Source organism: Malania oleifera, chromosome 8 (genome assembly GCF_029873635.1).
Source record: "Malania oleifera isolate guangnan ecotype guangnan chromosome 8, ASM2987363v1, whole genome shotgun sequence".
Classification (NCBI taxonomy): Eukaryota; Viridiplantae; Streptophyta; class Magnoliopsida; order Santalales; family Ximeniaceae; genus Malania; species Malania oleifera.
Window position 1 is genome coordinate 66375015 of NC_080424.1, and position 20634 is coordinate 66395648.

The 20634-nt window shown below is 35.9% G+C and overlaps 1 protein-coding gene and 1 non-coding gene across 5 annotated transcripts; one reads left to right on the plus strand and one right to left on the minus strand.

Moving 5' to 3' along the window:
* The first annotated feature begins 643 nt into the window (after window positions 1-643).
* LOC131161922 (uncharacterized protein At5g65660-like) lies at window positions 644-14830 on the plus strand. Of its 4 annotated transcripts, none has more exons than XM_058117948.1 (2): window positions 644-1027; window positions 1145-1479. In XM_058117948.1, the coding sequence occupies exons 1-2, from the start codon at window positions 788-790 to the stop codon at window positions 1274-1276; spliced, it is 372 nt and encodes a 123-aa protein (XP_057973931.1). In that variant the 5' UTR covers window positions 644-787; the 3' UTR covers window positions 1277-1479. The 4 variants fall into 4 exon arrangements, with proteins under 4 accessions (XP_057973931.1, XP_057973935.1, XP_057973932.1 ...); XM_058117952.1 differs by lacking the exon at window positions 1145-1479 and adding an exon at window positions 14545-14830 and having other exon boundaries at window positions 650-1027; XM_058117949.1 differs by having other exon boundaries at window positions 650-1027; window positions 1148-1479.
* Window positions 14831-18437: 3607 nt separating this feature from the next.
* LOC131163203 (small nucleolar RNA R71) lies at window positions 18438-18543 on the minus strand. Its single transcript, XR_009138980.1, has one exon. It is a non-coding gene; the product is annotated as a small nucleolar RNA R71 (small nucleolar RNA).
* Between the last annotated feature and the right edge of the window lie 2091 nt (window positions 18544-20634).

Sequence of the window (20634 nt, forward strand, 5' to 3'; positions counted from 1 at the left end):
TAACAAAAAGACTAACACTGAAAACAGATAACTAACTTAACAAATTGGAAAGCATCGACGATTTCCAATCGACAGTTACATGGCAAACCATCGACGATTTCAGACAGAAACAAAACCGACGATAAAAACCAAGATAATCGTCGGCTGTTGTTGCGATGTTTTTAGACAAAAAGCAAACCGTCGATATATTCACTAAAGCATCCTAAAGCCCAGCTTCTTAGTTTTCTTGTTTATTTTCACACCATGTTGTCTTCACCGTGCAGGCTTCCTTATTAATATAAGTCATAAATTTAATATATGTACTCATAAAATGTTATACTTCACACATTACTATTCGCTTTAACTTAATTTCTTATATAATTAATTGTAACTAACCTATTAAACTTAATATATTTACAAAAATATATATACAATAGTTTCATATTATAGATCAATCTCATATTCAAATTTCAATAGAAATGGAATGAAATATGAAATGGGAGACGAATTGCCTTCTATGTGGAGTTCAATGTGCGGTTTTGCAAACTATTAAAAGAAGAAATAAAATAAACAAAGAATTGGAGAAAGGAGAAAGGGCGCACCCCAGGCCAAGCAGGAGTGCCGTATCCAACACGCACGGCACGGACGCACAGCGCGCAGGTCGCCACCACCCATCCGCCCCACCCACAATAAATTCCCATTGCCCAGTGCCCACGCGACGCATAACTCATCACTCCAATTAATTAATCGTCTGCCGCCTGCCTCCTACCAAAGCTGAATTTCCTTTTCCATCGATATATCGGCGGATATGGATAATAATAATGATGAATCGGCGTCAACGCCAACCATTGGGTTTCCTCTAGCCACGGCGCTGCTGCTGCTGGTTCTGTTCGGCACCAGCGGCCTCATCTCCTGTTGCTACCACTGGCACCGCCTCCGCTCCCTCCTCCCCCTCCTCCTCCTCTCCCATTCTCCTCATCCCAACTCCCCTGCGCCCCAACCACCGCCCATCCCCCTCGCTGTTCTTCCCACAACCATGCACCACCTGGTACTCTCTTTCTCTCTCTCTCTCTGTCTCTGTAATTCAAATTAATTAATAAAATAGTTGTCTTAACTGTACGTGGGTTGGGATTTGTTTGACTTGGATGACTGATTGTTACGGAAGAAGCAGGGGGGCGGAGATGATGATGAGAATGAATATTTAGGAGAGCAGCAGCAGAGGTTGATGGTGGTGATGCCAGGGGAACGAGCACCCAGGTTCATAGGGATTCCATGTCCTCACCCCCCGAAACCATGATGACCACCCTTACCCTCTCCCAAATTAACTCCCCCTCTGCTTTTCCTCGGCCCTATTAGCTATTTTAGTTAATTAATTAATTAGCATGTCCATTGATTAATGTTAATTAAATTTTGTGTAGTACTTGTGTACATATACCCACGCACAAATATATGTATAAATATTCGTATGGAAATTAATTGAATTTTTGGGCTTCTTATTAATTCCCTGTATCTCAATATTCAATTGAGCCTTCTTTCTTCTTCTTCTTCTTCTTCTTCTTCTTCAAATTTATAATTACGTGCCAGCAATGACTCCTTGTGAAGAAGGGAAGAATTGGTAGGGCAGATGAAATAGAAATAGTGGAAGAGAAGAAGGGTGTTAAATGAAGATCTTGTCACTTCTTGGGAGAAAATGAACAAGAGAGCATTCATGAAGGTAAATATAAGACGGTTAATTTTAATTCTGACCCACAAAAAATTAAGTCATACATATTATATGTGAATTGTACTGTAGACATTGATATATATATACACACACAAGTATCTATATTTAATTTAATTAGTCAAAATAAATTTGGTTATAGTCCATTATTATAATCATTTGTAGATATTAAAAAATATATAAATGTCTACAATTAATTTGATTAGTCAAAATTAAATAAATTTAAGACTAATTATTTTAATGAGCTCATCCAATTTTAGTTTTGATCTATAAATACCTTCTATGACATTTCTTAAGGGGCACCTGGAAAGAAGAAAAGAACAAGTAAAAAGAATTGAGAGAGAAGGCATACATCAATATCGATCTAGTCTTCGCTCTTCAATAATTTTTGCGGTCGAGAAATATCAACAAATTTTGGATTGTGTTTGGACGATCCATTCCTAACTCAAACATCCATTATTCATGATCAAGCTTGTGCCCAAAAAAAATTGGATATGAATCCATCTTCTAATATAATTAAATTTGTTGTTGATACGAATGTGCAGCGGAAACCTCGCAACTTGAAACAATCCGGAACAAGTAATGCAAGCACTCAACGATGAATATACGGAAACAATCACTCAACTACAATGAGAATAATGGAAAGCAATAAAATCAATGACACAAGAAATTTACGTGGTTCGGCAATTTGCCTACGTCCACGAGAGCAAACGACTGACTTTCATTGTCTTATGTGAAGCCTACATCACGGGTTACAAAATATGGTTTATATTCTAACTCTATACGTACAGAAAACTTAGAATACAACTAAAACACTTATGTAGTAATCCCCAGAGGAAAATCCTTTGAAATCTCCCAATCTATTGATCTCTGGATTCAAAATCTGTGTTCCATGCCGAACAAAACTATTGACGGTTTTAGGCAAACCATCGACAGAAAGATACCGAGAACTATGCCTACTGCAGACTGAAACCGTCGAGCCTACCATCGACTAAACCTTCGACGATTATCTCTTGTAACCAGCTTCCTTGTTCTTCACATTACTTCACTTCCCCGGTGCATGTGTTCCACTCAAATATGAGCCACATCTCCAACAATCTCCACCTTGACGAATATTCACCGCTTAGGAGAAATCCGAAAGCATAACCCCGCTTGTCCACCCGAGACAATAGATTGGAACTGCCTTATGTCTAGCACCTAGAGACATAAACCAAGTCCAAGCGATGCTTGAACTTGTCTGTGGTAATAGGAACTCCACCTAGCTGAATACCCAGCTCCTTGAACGATCATTTAAACCACAATGCTACCTTGGTAGCCTCAACTGCTACCAAGTACTTCGACTCAAGTGTTGAAAGTGCAACTTGAGACTGTTCCATGGACTTCCAACAAATAGGCCCTACCACAACATGCGCTATTGTAGACCTCGGGTAGTCCCAAAATGGGGTGAATTGGATATTTAAATTTTAATTACGCAGAAGCTTGATTTATTTTAAACATTTCTTAACAATCTCAATCACCGCACAATAACTAATCAGTGAATGGCTTTTCCAATAAGCAATCCTAAGTATATATGTAATTTGATAAACATAATCTGAATTTTACCTTCAGCAGTTTTAAATATCCAATCTGAATTTAGACAATGAACAAGTATTTATTTAAAACAAGATTCAACAATATAACATAAGCAAGTAGGCTTCTTATGCTTGACCAATCAAACCACAAAAATAACTTTACCTCAACCAATCAAATTCAATTCAAAGTTTCAACAATTATCTGATTTTCAATTGGAAACTTAAACCATACAAAGCATTAGCAAACCAATTTAATTATTCAAAGTGATCCCAATCAAATCTCAGTATTCAACATATTTTTCCAATAAACTTAAAACATACACAGCAGTTAATTAGTACAGAAATTAAAGAGAGTTAAGCAAAGACGGTGAACACAAGGATTTTTTACAAGGTTCAGCTTCCCACCTTCGTTCTTACCCCAAGCAACTTGCTGTGAGGATTTTCCTTACTCTCTCCATTCAATAGGTGGAGTTCCCTCTCTCCGTTGGAAGGTGGATACCCCTCTATAGCAAGAACACCCTCTCGCTAGGCAATAACTCTATCCTCGAGTCGTTAGTTTGCAAAATAGCATTACAATTGTGCGTATAATCAAAAAACTCTCACAGTAGAGCAGTTTTTGTACAAAGATAAAATTACTATATACTCTAAACAGCAATTTGCAATGAAGCTCACTAAGAAATCAAGGGTATTCTAATTTGTACAATGAGAATTCAAAAGAAAGAATTAGAAATCTATTTAGGGCTTTAAGGAATGCGCACAATAGCTTTTCAGAGTATGAATCAATGTATAATGAATCTATATCAGTGTGTATTGGTGCCCTAATGCATATATAATAATCCTTATATAGCTTAGGAAGAAATCTTACCATTTTCCTTAAGTTTTGAAACCATATCTTGTAAATTAGGAAAGAAATCGCGCGGTTCATAAGTTTTAAACACAGACTTTAGTCACCTGAACCATTTAAAGTATGTGCTCCAGAATAGGCAACAGTAATTAAGTCACCTAAACCCATGAGTTCAGTCGCTTGACCCCTGTTTGGGTGACCTGAATTCCATTCAGTCGCCTGTACTAGCATTGTTACGATTTCTTTGAACTGGTAGTAACAATTCAGTTGACTAAGAAATTTACTCAAGTGCCTAAACACTCTATAACTCACTGTTTTCCATATTTTTTATTCCAAAACTTGTTAGTATTACTTTGAAAAGAATTCTAGACTTGTAAAAATATTTTCCAGATTTGTAAACAAATCTCTAAGTCCAATATTTATTCCTAAGAGCTTTATAAACAAATTTGAAGTTTAAGAGTACTTACATAAGACTTTCAAAATATCTAAACAACAATAAATCATAAGTCTTCATGTGTAGAAGCTTTAACTTTGTCCAAGCTTTGTCAATACTTCAATGTACTTGTTTTCTTCATGACTTGTGAATTTAAGTTGAACTTCATCCAATCTTTACCAAGTTTAATCATTATGCTTGAAGGAAGATAATACGTGAAATTTTACTTGAAAGCACAATTAGAATACCTTACTTTGTTATCATCAAAACGAGACTAAGTCTTGTTAGACCAACAATGTCCCCCTTTTTGATGATGACAAATAAGGAGTAAAATGAGGTAGCCTTGATAAGGCTCTTGATGAGTCCCTAAAATAAATAATTTTAGACCCTCATTTACCTGTGCTTATCCTCATTTTATTATATATTTACTCAGAGTTATCATTGTTCAGAGCTATGCAAGGTTTATTTGTCTTTCTAGGAAAAACATGTTAAAATCATGGAATTGGGCATTACAAGAAGCCAAGGAGAATTTGGAGGATTCAAAGCTCGAATCCAAACGCTCAACCAAGATCCAGAAGCGTCAAATCATACATGGACAAAAAGATAATGCTTGACCATGTGGCGTGACTAGCAAACCACAGGGGCAACTTAGTCTTCTACTGCAAACTCTAAGATTCAGACTAAGATTTTAATGGTGTAAGATATGACCAAGTGCTCGACCAAGTGACCCGCTGGGGCGACCACGTCGAGATGCTGAGAGGGAACTAAAATTCATAAGTACCGAGAATGTAGTAACCCGAACTTGAAAAATAAAATAAAAATGAATAAAAAGAAAAGGGAAATAAATAAAGGAAAGGAAAAATAAGAAAAAGAAGAAGATGGTTTGGTTCAGCACCAAACCATTGATAGTTTGAAGATCTCTCAAAAGAATCATCGACGATTTTCTCTTCAGCAGGAATTTTAAGAACCAAACTGTCGACAGTTTTCTTCGGGGATAGAATACCTATATATAGATCCTAGTTCTTTTTTTTTTCATAAATTTCTCTTCCTCTTCACTCTCTTAGTTAGGGTTTCAGGTCTTTAGGGGGTTTTAGGGCATTGCAAGCATATCTAATCCTATTCGGGGGTTTGTGATTGCTCTCGGACGTAAGGTTCGTGTTGTAGCTCATCGGTTTCTGTTCATCAGTAGGTTTGGAGCCTAGGGTTTCAAGTTTCCTTTTTATTTCAAGCATTTTCTTTAGAAAGTAGGTAAGGGGAATTAATTATAGCAAGTTTTACTAAGTTCGAAATGTTTAATTCCAATTATACAAATTTATATACTTAGGTATGATTTTCTAAACGGTTTAGGCATTTGGAAAATAATGATTTTTGATTATATATCATGTATGGGAAAATTTGTGTGGCATGAATATAACTTTCATATTTAACTGGTTGCGAATACTAGTTGTTGTGAATACTAATTGGTGATAAATACTAACTGCTTGTGAATATTGGCTGATTGTGGATATAGTTTATTTGTAAACATAGGTTGGTTGCGAATACTGGCTACTTGTGATTATTGTGTGGTGAATACTTTGATATGTGTGAATGGGTCATTTTGTGCGGTTATTCGTGTGTATCACAATATAACGTTGGCAGGCCTACGGAGTTCGTTATATTGCCTAGATATAATCATGATATAATGTTGGCAGGCCTGAGGAGTTCCTTATATTGTCATTATATATTGAGGTAGAACATTGGCAGGCCTAAGGAGGTTGTTCTATTGATATACTATGGATAGGTCATTATGAAAGTGTGACAGTGATGGTTGGCGGAGAAGAACTTGTACAGAATCCTGTGTAGATGTGAGTCCTGTGTGAATGGTATTTCCTTTATGGACTATATTTCCTGTGTGGATATAAGTCCTATGTGGATGGTATTTCTTGTGTGGATGTGTGTGGTTATTTGTATACATGGATCTCAGTGAAATGGTTTATAATGGATGTATGTGAACTTAATTACATAAGTATTTATGGCAAAGTAAAACTCTCCACCCGAAGGCTTGCTGAGAAAGGTGAGTGCTCTGATAATTTTCAGTCTAGTACTGAAGTATAGGGAAGCTACTTTTATGGGCGGGTATTCTTCCCTATTCTCGGAGACTTTGCCTATATACGTAATCCGAGGGCTTACTAAGTAAGGTGAGTACCTTGGTATTGGTATTAGAGTAAAAGAAAGTTACTTGTATAGACAGGTAATCTTCTCTATTCTCGGGAACTATCATTAAAAATAATTATGTATGTGTGAGTGTAATCTATATGTGCTTCCTCTATTCATGTTGAGTAGCAAATGATTATATTTTGTAATTATTAAACTCTCTGCTACACACAGTCATGGTTTATTCTTCCTTACTGAGATGTGTCTCACCCTAGTGAATGATTACATTTTAAGGTCCTTTAAATGATCGAGCTTAGAACTCTAGGCAAGGTAGTATGTTTGGTAAATTTTGGGGTGATTGTAAGTGTAGACACCCCATTTTTACCTAGGCCCAATATATGTATTACTATTATTATTATTATTGTTATTTTGTTATTATTATTATTATTTTATTTATTCTTATTATTATTATTATTATTATTAATTTTCACTAATCTTATTATTATTATTATTATTATTATTATTATTATTATTATTATTATTTTCTTTATTATTATTATTATTTTTCATTAGTGTTATTAATATTACTTTTATTTTTATTTTTTACGTCTATTTTATTATTATTATTATTCATTATTTTCATTATTATTTTTAATTTTTATTAGTATTTTTATTACTATTATTACTATTATTTTATTTATTACTATTATTATTATTATTTTTTTTCATTAATATTATTATTACTTTTATTTTTATTTTTATTTATATTGTTTATTATTATTATTATTAATTATTTTCATTATTATTGACATTATTTTTAATTATTATTATTATCAGTATTTTTACCTTTATTATTACTATTATTACTATTATTTTATTTATTACTATTATTATTATTATTTTTTTTCATTAATATTATTATTATTACTTTTATTTTTATTTTTATTTATATTGTTTATTATTATTATTATTAATTATTTTCATTATTATTGACATTATTTTTAATTATTATTATTATCAGTATTATTACTATTATTACTATTATTTTATTTATTTATTTATTTATCTTTATTATTACTATTATTATTATTATTTTATTATTATTATTTTTACCTTATTATTATTATTATTATTATTATTATTATTATTATTATTATTATTTCCTTATTTACATAATAGCAATATATATTATTTCCAAAAAAAAAAAGAAAAATATCATAAACCAAAAAGGAAATGTTTTTAGGGTTTTTTTCAAAAAAAATTTTATAAGAAGAAGGGCACCGACAGAGGCCAAGGGTGGAGGAAAAACAAACTAATAAAAAAATCTCTCGCTGTCTCTCTCTCGGGCTCTCTCTCCCCACGGCGGCGCTGCAAACACAACCAAGCCGGAGCCTCTTCTTCTCCTTCTTCTTCTTCCATCCTCATCTGCAACCTCCACCATCCCGACCCGAGCCACCCGTGACCACCCACAACCACTGCGGTTCCCCACGGCCAGACCAGAGCCACCTTATCCTTCATGGTTTCTCCAGCCACAACCTCATCTCCGGCAACCACCCAAAGACCCTGCTGCAATTAACCCCAAGCCCATACGTAGACCAGCCGTGGCATAGTTGTTCTCCGGCACAGATTCGGAGACCTCCTACCAGTCAGCACGGCAAGCTTCCCCCTGCACTAACTCTTCTCCGAACCGAGCACATCTCCTCTTCCAGCAGCCCCGGACGCCCCTCTTCAACAGACCACCGCCGTCGAAACAGCACCACCCTCCGCGCACGGGCCACAGTACCAGCTTTCCCCTCTTCTCGCCGCCAGTAGCAGCGGCCGACAGCAACAGGCCATCGTCATCCCCGACGAGGCCTCTCCACCTTGCTCCTGGTGAGATCCCGCAGAGCTCCCGCCCATCTCTTCCGGCCTCCTGGCGGTGCAGCCCCAGCGACCTCCCCCTGTAAGCCTCTGCACACACGCACACAAACGCACAGGCATACAATTTCTGATTTATTTATTTTTATATATTTTTTTTAATTTTCTTTTCTGGTCTTGTCTTGTATTGAAAATTAACATTTTTGTTTTTATTTTTTATTTTTCTATTTATGCAGGCATGTGTAATATTTAAGGATTTTTATTTATTTATTTGTAATATGTAGGTTTCATGTTTAGGCTTTTATTTTATATATATATATATATATATATATATATGTATATATATTAATTGGTTAAATGTTTATATCTAGGCGGTGTAAATGTGTATGTTGATATATTATATGTTGTAATATTTAGGTAAAATTTATTTCTATGCTATGTATGTGTGTATATTAATACATTTTTTTTAGCATTTAATTAATAATGGTATCTATTGTTATTGTTGTATACTTTAATATCGTTGCCATGTTAATATTATCATGCTTGTTTTATTGTGTATTTATTTTGCATAGTTATATTGTTGCGATGCATGTTTATTTTATTGTATATTTATTTTTGCATATTTATCATATTATTGTATTGTGTGCTTATCTTGTTGTATATTTATTTTTCATATTATTATGTTGCATATTTATTTTATTATATATTTTTTCATATTTATGTGATTATTATTATTACCTTATATATTTATATTTATGTTACTATTGATTGCATATTTTAATTGTATATTTAATTTGCATATGTATTATTGTCATTGCCTTTATTTTATTGGCATATTTATATTGTCATTTAATTGTATAGTTTGTGTATTTATTATAATGATTGCCTCATGCATTTATTTGGATATTTACATTACTATTGACTGCACATTTGATTGTATATTAGCTTGTATTATTATTGTATTTCAATCTTAGATTTTTGCTATGTTTCATAATTATCACATGTTTCCATATTGTACATATATATATTTGTATAATATATTGTAATTTGAACTGTTCCCATAATTCCACTTGATTTGTTTCCAAATTGCATAATTTACGTGTTAATTACATGATTAATTTATTTCTTTAATTATTTCCATATTGTACGTGTATTCATTAATTATGTGTTAATATTAAGGTAGGTTTGGTATTACTAAAATATGCTTATTATCATTATTAGTATTAGTATTGCTGTAATTATCATCTTTATTATTATATTCATACACATATATATGTTTTTAGATATGTAGTATTATTTTACATTATTATTTTTATACCGGTATATATATATATATATATATGTGTGTGTGTGTGTGTGTGTGTGTGTGTGTGTGTTAAAATAAATGTTATTATTACTATTAGTGTACCTATATATATTTGATTTACGTATTACTATTACAATATATAAGAGCACAGGTCATTTATTTACGTACATATTCATATTCTAAGGTAGTGTTATTATCATGTGAAATTACTATTAGTATATAATTATTATTCTTTAATTATTTTATGTAGTATCATTATGATATCATTGTATGTTATTATTACTGTATAGCTTGCAATATTAATATGGTATTATTAGTGCATGAATATTATTATAGTATAATGTTTCATTATTGTTACTATTGTTATTACTCTTTATTATTATTATTAATATCAAATATTCTTTATATTTTTGTTTCTCGGGTATGTTCAAATTTGGTATTATGTATTATGATATTTACTCTTATTATTTTATTTTATTATTTATTTTCGTGTACATAGTTCCCTATGATTTTATTGCGGGGGTATGAGCCTTCGGTCATCACGTACCCTAAGCTCTGAGGGAATATATATGTATATATATTATCTTTATTTATTTATTTATTATTTTATTTATTTATTTTTTTCATGTATTTATAAATTCATAAAAAGGAGTAATTTAAAGAATTATTAGATTAACTTAGGGATAATTTTAAATTAATTAGGTACCGTTCGTAAGAACGGGCGCATAGGGGGTGCTCGTACCTTCCCCTCGCGTAACCGAACTCCCGACCCCAACTTTGGTAATGTAGACCGATTCTACCCCTAACGGGGTAGTAATCATGTGTTCTAACCGCACTAAAGGTTAGTGGCGACTCCTACACCATATTTTTCTTGAAAATATTAAATTGATTTTTAATTTCGCCGCCCGGGGCACACGCGCTCCCGGGACGTCGCGACAGTAAGAACACTATATATATAGTTTTTGTTTTAAATACTGGGATGTAATATAAACAAATGGATGCTATTGTTTTATTTGGGATTTATAGATAAACTCTGATATTTAAATTGAGATTGTTATTTATTTCCACTACGTGATTGTAGTTTATCGTATTAGAAAATAGGTGAATGAAACACATAACCTTCGGGCCCCACTTAACAGGTTCAAGGTGTTACAGATGGTATCAAAGCCTAATGGTTCTGTAGTCTTTAAGGATGATTAATACCAGAGTATAGGTTCGAATTAGGATAAGGATAAGAGTGGGTAGGTTAGGTGGAATAATGGTCAGGAAACTTGGAGACAGAGATCCTTTGATGGTCTTCTATATTTTTCCATGAATGGTGATTTTTGGAAAACTATGGTAAATCCATTAATAGTTTCATTTCTGAGTTGAGAGATTGGAACTTGGGCACATAAGTTGGAACGTTAGGTCGATTGAGTATGTTTATCGTGTTGATGTTATGGTTTTCTAGTAAGATGGTATGAACGAATTGTGGGTTAGAACATCTATGCTATAGTAATTTTTCGTTTTAAACTTGTTTCAATTATGATAAATAAGGAGATTCTAAGTTTGTTTCTATCTTGTCTTCAGGATGGATCCTAGAGGGAAGGACATTGACATTAGAGGAGATAAACATGTGGATACCTCCAATGAGGATCACATTGATGCCTCAACAGTGCTGCGTAGCATAGTACGTCAGGCTAATAAAGAAGCTCGGAGAGAGCAGGATCAGCCACTGGGTGATTGGGGCTGTACTTTCCAAAAGTTCACCCAGATGAGTCCTTCGACTTTTGAAGGAGGTGCAGACTCGATCATAGCTGAGGATTGGATTCAGGAGATAGAAGAACTCCTGACTATTCTACACTGTACTGAGGAGTAGAGGGTACAATATGCCAAATTTAAACTGGTTGGGGAGGCCAAGCAGTGGTGGAGGGCAGTGAAGCTCGTAGAGGAGTAGTGACTACGACTTGTAGTCATCACCTAGAGTCACTTTAGGGAGGTTTTCTTTGGCTGGTATTTCCCCGCTGCCACCCAGACAGCTAAAGCAGAGGAATTCCTACATTTGACTCAGGGGTCCATGACTGCGCAATAGTGTGTGACCAAGTTTGTGCAGTTATCACTCTTCACTCCACACATAATCTTGGACGAGCTGTTGAAAGCCTAGATGTTTGAGAAAGGACTGAGGCAGGGGATATGCACTCAAGTGGTGGCAATGTTGACTTAGAGTTTCTCTGAGCTGGTGGACAAAGTCATGGTAGTTGAGGCCAATATACAGGAAAGTGAGGCAAAAGTGAATCTGAAAAAGAGATCAATACCTTCTAGTTCATAGACCGAGGTCCGACAAGATTCTTGGAGGTGAGATCAAGATATTGGAGGTCAAAGGTCAGATAGGGCTGATCGAGACTACCGGGAGAATTCATCCCGCCCCCTTTGTGCCAAATGTAATCAGAGGCAATGGGGGGAATGCTGAGGTGGGAATATCGTGTGCTATAGGTGTGGTAGATATGGTCACATAGCTCGTGATTTTCTTGACCCACTGAGCAATGCACCTGCTTCTGATCAGAATAGGAGGAACAACCCGGTACCTCACGGCGGCGGTGGCCCAGCGCGTGTCTATGTGCTTACCTCGATAAAGGGGGGCCATGCTAAAGGTGCAGGTAACATGTTTACGTTTGCATAAGCGATAGTCATGTTTGATTTTAAGAGAGTCAATGGTTCATATGTTAGAATAAATTGAACTGTGTAAATGTGGTTTGTTAGCTTTCAAGTTATGAAAAATGATGGATTAACGAATTTCGATGATGAAATTTTGTAAGATGGAAGAATGTAGTAACCCGAACCAGAAAAATAAAATAAAAATGAATAAAAAGAAAAGGGAAATAAATAAAGTAAAGGAAAAATAAGAAAAAGAAGAAGATGGTTTGGTTCAGCACTAAACCGTCGACGTTTTGAAGATCTCTCGGAAAAATCGTCGACAGTTTTCTCTTTAGTGGCCATTTTAAGAACCAAACCGTTGACAACTTTTTCAATTGCACGAAAACCATCAACGATTTTCTTCGGGGATAGAATACCTATAAATAGATCCTAGTTCATTTTTTTTCAAAAATTTCTCTTCTCCTTCTCTCTCTAAACTTGGGTTTCGGGTCTTTGGGGGGTTTAGGGGATTATGAGTATTTCTAAGCCTATTCAGGGGTTCGTGATCGCTCCCGGACGTAAGGTACGTGTTGTAGCTTGTTGGTTTCCATTCCTCGCCGAGTTTAGAGCCTAGGGTTTCAAGTTTCCTGTTTATTTCAGGCAGTTTCTTTAGAAAGCAAGTAAGGGGAATTAATTATAGTAGGTTTTACTAAGTTTGAACCGGTTAACTTTGATAATACAAATTTATATACTTAGGTGTGATTTTATGAATAGTTTATGCATTTGGAAAATAATGATTTTTGATTATATATGATGTACGAGAAAAATTGTGCGGCATGAATATAACTTTCATAATTTAATTAGTTGCGAATACTAGCTATTGTGAATATTGATTTGTGATAAATACTAGCTGCTTGTGAATATTGGCTGATTGTGGATACAGTTTTTTGTGAATATAGATTGGTTGCAAATACTGGATACTTGTGATTACTGTGTGGCAAAATATTTTAATAGGTGTAAATGGTTCATTTTATGTGGTTATCCGTATGTATCACAATATAACATTGGCAGGCTTGAGTAGTTTGTTATATTGCCTAGATATAATCACGATATAATGTTGGTAGGTCTAAGGAGTTCATTATATTGCCATTATATAGTGGGGTAGAACATTGGCAAACCTGACGAGCTTGTTCTACTGATATACTATGGATAGGTCATTGTGAAAGTGTGACAGTGATGGTTGGCGGGGAAGAACTTGTGTAGAATCCTATGTGGATGTGAATCCTATGTGGATGGTATTTCCTGTGTGGACGGTATATCCTATGTGGATATGAGTCCTGTGTGGACCGTATTTCCTAGGTGGATGTGTGTGGTTTTTTGTATACATGGATCTTAGTGAAATGGTTTATAATGGATGTATGTGAACTTAATTACATAAGTATTTATGGTAAAGTAAAACTCTCCACTCGAGGGCTTGCTGAGAAAGGCGAGTGCCCTAGTATTTTTTTGTCTGGTACCAGAGCAAAGGGAAGTTACTTGTATGGGCGGGTATTCTTCCCTATTCTTGGAGACTTTGCCTATATACATAACCCGAGAGCTTACTGAGTAAGGTGAGTGCCCTGATATTGGTATTAGAGCAGAGAGAAACTACTTGTATGGGTGGGTAATCTTCCCTATTCTCAGGAACTATCACTAAAAATAATTATGTATATGTGAGTGTAATCTATATGTGCTTCATCTACTGATGTTGAATAGAAAATGATTATATTTTATAATTATTAAACTCTCTGCCACACACAGTCATGGTTTATTCATCCTTACTGAGATGTGTCTCACCCTAGCGAATGATTACAATTTTACATCCTTTAAATGATCGAGCTTAGAACTCCGGGTAAGGTAGTATGTTTGGTAAATTTTGGGGTGATTGTAAGAACAATTTATGTATAGTTCTTGTTTTAAATACTGGGAAGTGATATAAATAGATGGATGATGTTGTTTTATTTGGGATTTATAGATAAACTCTGGTATTTAAATTGAGATTGTTTTTTATTTTCGCTGCGTGATTGTAGTTTATGGTATCGGAAACAGGTGAATGAAACACGTAACCTTCGGGCTCCACTTGGTGGGTTTGGGGCATTACAGAGAGTCTCGACGAAGTGTTCAACCAAGAGACCTTGTTGACCTCATAGGTCACACCTAGTTTTGATAATAACAAATACTCAAGTATTTGATGGCTATCTAGTTTATATGCAGGTTTATATTGGCAGATAAATTGATGGCACGTGAAGTAAAGCCTAAAGACCCTAAAGATTATTTTATGTTGTAAATTATATCATTATTCAATTCGGGTCTGTAATAGTAATTATAGGAAAAAGGTCTGCTATAATCTTTGCATATCATGCATATAGGTTTATTGTAAGCTCACATACCTTAGGTCCTTACACAAATGCACAAAACAGTCCTCATAATCACTTACATTATCAGGGGAAAGAATTGAAATGAATTGAACTAAATAAGCAAAATTGTGAGAGGTTGGGCGACCAAAGCCGTAGTGTTCAAAACACCTCAAGCGCCGGAACCGTGGACCGGTCAACATGTTGACCTGAGTTCGACAAACCAAACTAAATGTCACATATCATCCACGGTCGACCAAACTGCTGAGCTAACCCTTTTCACCAACTCAGCCAACCGAACATTTACGTTCAAAACAGCCTTGGGCGACTGAACACATAAGTTCGGTTAACCTAATTATAGACCAGGCGACCAAAATGCGGACATAATGAAAATCACCCTGGTTTAGCAAACCAAGCCCTGATTTTGGCACCCGAAGGATCAAAAGCAACTTTTTGAACTGAGTCTGTTCGGCCAACCGAACCATGGTTCAGCCACCAGAAAACTCTCGGGTTGTTTATTTTTTATTGTGGTTAAAATTAGAAAACAGAGTTATTTTTTTAAAATGGTTTTTAAACAATTCTAATAATGCCCTATAAGTCCTTAACGATTATAATTTGGGCTACTTCTATATAATTTGTGAAGATTAGCATAAGATTAGAGAAATCATTAGCCAAAAATCCTCTCAAACTCAAAAGGCTCATTTTACCCATTCTTCTTCAAAGCTTCTCATACACTCATTCCTTTGCTTAATCCTAGTATTTTGAGAGTTCTTATTGTGCTATTGCTTTATTATAGATTTCTTAGTACTCTCAATACTTTGGTTGTTGATTATTGTTTATTTTGGAGAGTTAGGTAAAGAGTTTTCCCATAGATTTAAATTTGATAAATCTTGTGTTGGAAAAACTCAATAGCTTGAGGATCTTTGCATTATTATTGCAAGATTCCTATAACTATAATTTTTGTGTGCAAAATATTTTACAAGTTGTATTCTTCAAACAACTCTTGTGCTTATTTCATTGAGGAAAATATTTTGAGTTAGTTTGAATATTGTTTGCAGCCTCTTTGAAACCCTAATCCATTATTGAGATTTTTTATACAGTGTTTCAAAGAAATAGTTTGTTAGAACACTCTTGAGCATTTTTTTATTGTACTTTGCTAAGTGTTTGCTTGCACAAAATCACATCACTGAGCTTACAATTTCCTTTACTGTTGATGTGTGGTTGATTGATTACATTTGGTACATATCTGCTTGATTGAGAAGCATAATCACTGTACCAAGTTTATTATTGAGAAATATTGTTGTATTCTAGGCATGGCTTGAGGGGGCGGTAATCCAACTCGAGAAGGATTGTACGTAAAGGTTGAGGTCAACTCTGTGCTAATTGATCTGGTTGTTTTAGGTGCTGCTCCACCCGCTAAGTGAGCATATAGTGTAATCCTTGTGCTTTTTAGCCAAGGCGGGGACGTAGGCAGTTTGCTGAACCTTGGTAACATTTTGGTGCTATGCTCTTTACTGCTTTATTGTGCATACTTGGTTAAATTTCTAGTATAGTTTAATTTCTGCTAACAATATATACTGATTTATTTTATACGCATTAGATTGACCTTAAGCTTGTGTAATATTGTTGTTAGTGGATTGATCTAGGGGATAAATTTTAAAATACCAATTCACCCCACTCTTCGGATTACAGTAAAGCTAACAGACCTTCAAGGGCAACTATGTCGAGATACTGAGATTTCTTGAAGATCGAGATACTGCAAGTCTCGACCATCAAGACCCTGAGGCCCGACAAAGTCAAAGACATTGAAGATTCGAATCCTTGACTTCTTGTGAGTCTCAACTAGGGTGCACACAAGAATGACAAAGGCGCAACTTGGTCGACAGTGATGATCTGCTGCGCAAGATCTTCTGCAAACCTTCCTAAGTTGTAGAACAAATATTGTAAACCATAGAGCCTATAAATATTTTCTACGAACACAAGCTCTAGGTTCCTCTTTGGTCTCTCTTAGGTTAGTGACAGATTTAAGATGTCATTAAGAGCCAAGTTAGATTAGGAGTAGCATAGATTTCAATTCCTGTTTCGGTGTATGCATGAAGTGTTCAATGGCCTGTGACAATCGGTGACGTTCGTGTGCTATCTATGTGTATTACACGAACACTCTCTTGTACCTTTTGGCATTAGTGACAAATTTTTTTTAATACAAAAGGGATGATCTTTCTACCTGCTTTCTCCTTTACTGCTTTTGATTTATTGCTTTCCCTTTACTTGTTGTGTTTAATGAAAGATTGCAGATAAGGATAAGCACTACTACGTATTCGTCAAAGGGAAGTAGTTGGCTATGGAACCATGGAGGTAATCGTTATCATTGAGACAGGGTATACTCCGGTTCCCAACCGTGCTCTGGACGGTTGGTGCACCCTTGCTACCCTGTGCCCTTGATTGACCCTCTCCCACTTTGGCCCACTTGAGTTAATACTTCTATCGAAGTCTAAAGGAGCACAGTTAGAGGCATGGCATCCTGTGTCTAATTCAGACCTCAGCATCGCTTTTTAGGAGTAGGGTAACATAGAAATTTACTTGCTTTCTAGTAGTATAAATTTACTTGCTTTTATTTCATTGCTTTCAAGTAGTTGGTTTGATTTCAACCATTGAAAAGTACCATCTTTTACTTCTTTTTTATAACAAGGCTATAATAAACTAAATTGAAAGTAGTCTAATAACTGCGCTTCAAGTCTCTGTGGATCGATAACCGACTTACCCACTTTCTACAGAACTTGGGATAGTTAGGTTTATAAATATTATTTTTTGTAGTTAAGAACCCAAACCTTGGTGAGCCTAACAAATTTTGGCGCCGTTGCCAGGGACTTGGCTATGGTTATAAGCCAACTTCCATTTTAGAGTATTACAACCTTGTTCTTTTGATTTGCTCTCCTTTTATTTTCACTTTCTTTATTTTATTTTATTTTATTTTATTTTCTATTTGTGAAGTCTGAATCTTTGTGCTTAAAAGTGTGTATGTTTGGACTGCATTCTTTGGAACCAGAGATAATTCCCATAGATCTAGAGATTGAAAAATCCCGTAGGTCCCTTAGAAAACTTATCTCTAGCCCATAGAAGGCTGAGTCACCGAAACTAAAAGCAATGGTTGAAAATGACCCGCTAGTTTCTGCTGAACAAATCTCGGAACCCCATGCTCCTCACCTACCTATTATGGGAGAGCAAAACTTTTGACCTCTTAGGGACTACTTTGTACCTAATGCATACACATCGCCATCTTACATTCGGTTCTCGTATGTCCAGGCGGCACAATTTTAGATTAAGACTTCAATCATCTCGATGCTGCCCAACTTTCATAGGAACTCTACTGAAATCCTTATTAGCATCTGAATGAGTTCTTGGAAATTTTTTCCACCATCCACGTCCCTAATTTTAGTGATGATGCTCTCCATCTTAGGCTTTCCCCATTCTTCTTGAAGGACAAGGCCAAATATTGGTTGACATCCTTAGAATCGAACTAGGTAACCAACCGGGCCACCATGCAGCATGAATTTTTTAAAAAGTACTTCCCAATTGGGAAGACTAACCAACTTCGAAGAGCCATTACAAGTTTCTCATAGATGGATGGGGAACTTTTTTTCTAGACTTGGGAGTGCTTTAGGGACCTACTCCATAAATGTCCACATCACTAGATCATAAGTGGCAATTAGTCCAAACTTTCTATAAAGGGTTAGCTGAGAGAGATAAGTCCATGGTTGACGCATCGTGTGGAGATACTTTCCTCACTAAGCACGAGAACGAGGCCTGGTTTCTCTTTGAAAATCTAGCTGAAAGCTCTCGGTATAACATATGGCTGCCACCCATAGACTACCTAACCCATCAACTTCTAAATCTATGGGGGTTTACAAGTTGGTTATGAACTAGGACTTAGCTTCGGCACTGCATGCTATATCCAAAAAGTTATATCAATTCTTGTCCTTAGGAGCGTAAATAATAGCGTGTGTAAAGATATGTGCAATCTGTTCTAACCCTTCCCACACTTGTTATAATTTCCCACACATGCACTCCCAACCTGAGATTGTGCATGAGGAAGTAAAGGTCACCCACAACTGGTATGATAAACTCTCTAATGACCCATATTCCAACACATACAACCCTGGGTGGAAACACCTCAACTTCTCGTGGCCACCACAAGCTCTGAGTTTTCAATCTCAAAGACCTCCACAAGCGTCGAATGATTTGCCCCCACGCCTATACCAAAATCTCCAAAGTCATCTAGATTTAGCCCCTATATTTTCAACCACCCTGCAGCCATCTCTTTCACAACCCAAGTATGATACATTTCAACAGATGGTGCTGAGGTCCCTTAATAACATTGAAGCTTATTGCCAAGTGGATTGGAAACTCTTTCACTCTCACTCCTAATCCATTACAAAGCTAGAAACCGCTTTAGGACAACTAGCTGCCACTTTGAGTCGTAGAGATGAAGGCAAGCTGCTAAGTCAACCTATAGTCAATCCTAAGGGACAATATGGGGTAGAATGTGAACCGGACATTGGCCACTCATCATACTTTGAGTAGGCCCAGGTAGTAACCACATTTCAAAGTAGTAGGCTGATAACCAAACAAGGCGAGGAGCAACTGAGCATGGGGGAGACCCTGAATTAAAAACTAGAAGTACCCAACGCGGACTCATGCACTCTCTCTTCCTCTAGTAGGGTACACAGACCATTAAGTCTCACACCCATCACCAGAAGAACCACATCTCACTTCGCCCCCCCATAGGGCTTTTCATGGCTACTCAGTGACACATCCAATAGCCCCACTTGCACCCTCTATATTTAGAAAATAGGCTTCCATCGAGTCCATATGGGATATGTTTAAACAAGTATGAATGGATAAGCCTATCCTCGATGACATTAAGCAATCACATGCGTTTACAAAATTCCTTAAGGACTTGTCAATGCAAGAGATAGAACCAAGGGGGCGCATGGATGGTTTACTTAAGCATACTGAGCATATGAGTTCTATAATACTAAAGCACCTTGTTCCTAAACTTAAAGACCCCAACTCATCTATTATCTCATGTGTAATTGGTAATCACACCATTAATGGGGTCGTTCTAGATTTAGGAGCAAGTGTGAACATTCATTCATACTCGGCCTATCAGAAACTTAACCTAGGAGTGTTGTAACCCACCTCGGTTTCCATATGCCTTGCTGATCGATCTCTTAAACAACCTCGGGGTGTGGTGGAAGGAGTGGTAGTCAAGGTGGGATATTTCCATTACCCTGTTGATTTCATCATTTTGGACATGGGGACTTCCACTAACCCGATCCCTGTCATTTTGGGACAACCATTCCTAGCCACGGTTAATGCCTGCATTCAATGTAGGACGGGGATTATGGATATCTTTTGGGGCCACAAGAAACATAGGATGAACATAATTAAGGTTTCCCTACATCCTTTGAACATTGTCCAAGCTATGGACGAAGACGTGAGTGACAAAATTGTTAGGCAAGCAACTCCTTCAATGCTATGGAAACACCCTTGGGAAATTACACTGCAGCTTGACAGCCCGACCCATGCAAAATTTGAGGATCCTTTTGATTAATCTATGCTAAAACATAATTACGACCCCAAATCTAAAACTAAGTTGGGGGTATGCAATCTTGAGTGTGAGGAAGAGACGAGAGAAACCAATGTTAGCTGGGAACCAGGATGAGCTCAAAATAAGCTTCAAAGTGTTTGGCTGAAGACGATAAACTTAGCGCTTTTATGAAGC

Coding starts and splice junctions, on each gene's coding strand:
- LOC131161922 (XM_058117948.1), top strand. CDS start 788: ATGGATAATAATAATGATGAATCGGCGTCAACGCCAACCATTGGGTTT. Junction 1,028..1,144: donor CCACAACCATGCACCACCTG/GTACTCTCTTTC, acceptor TTGTTACGGAAG/AAGCAGGGGGGCGGAGATGA.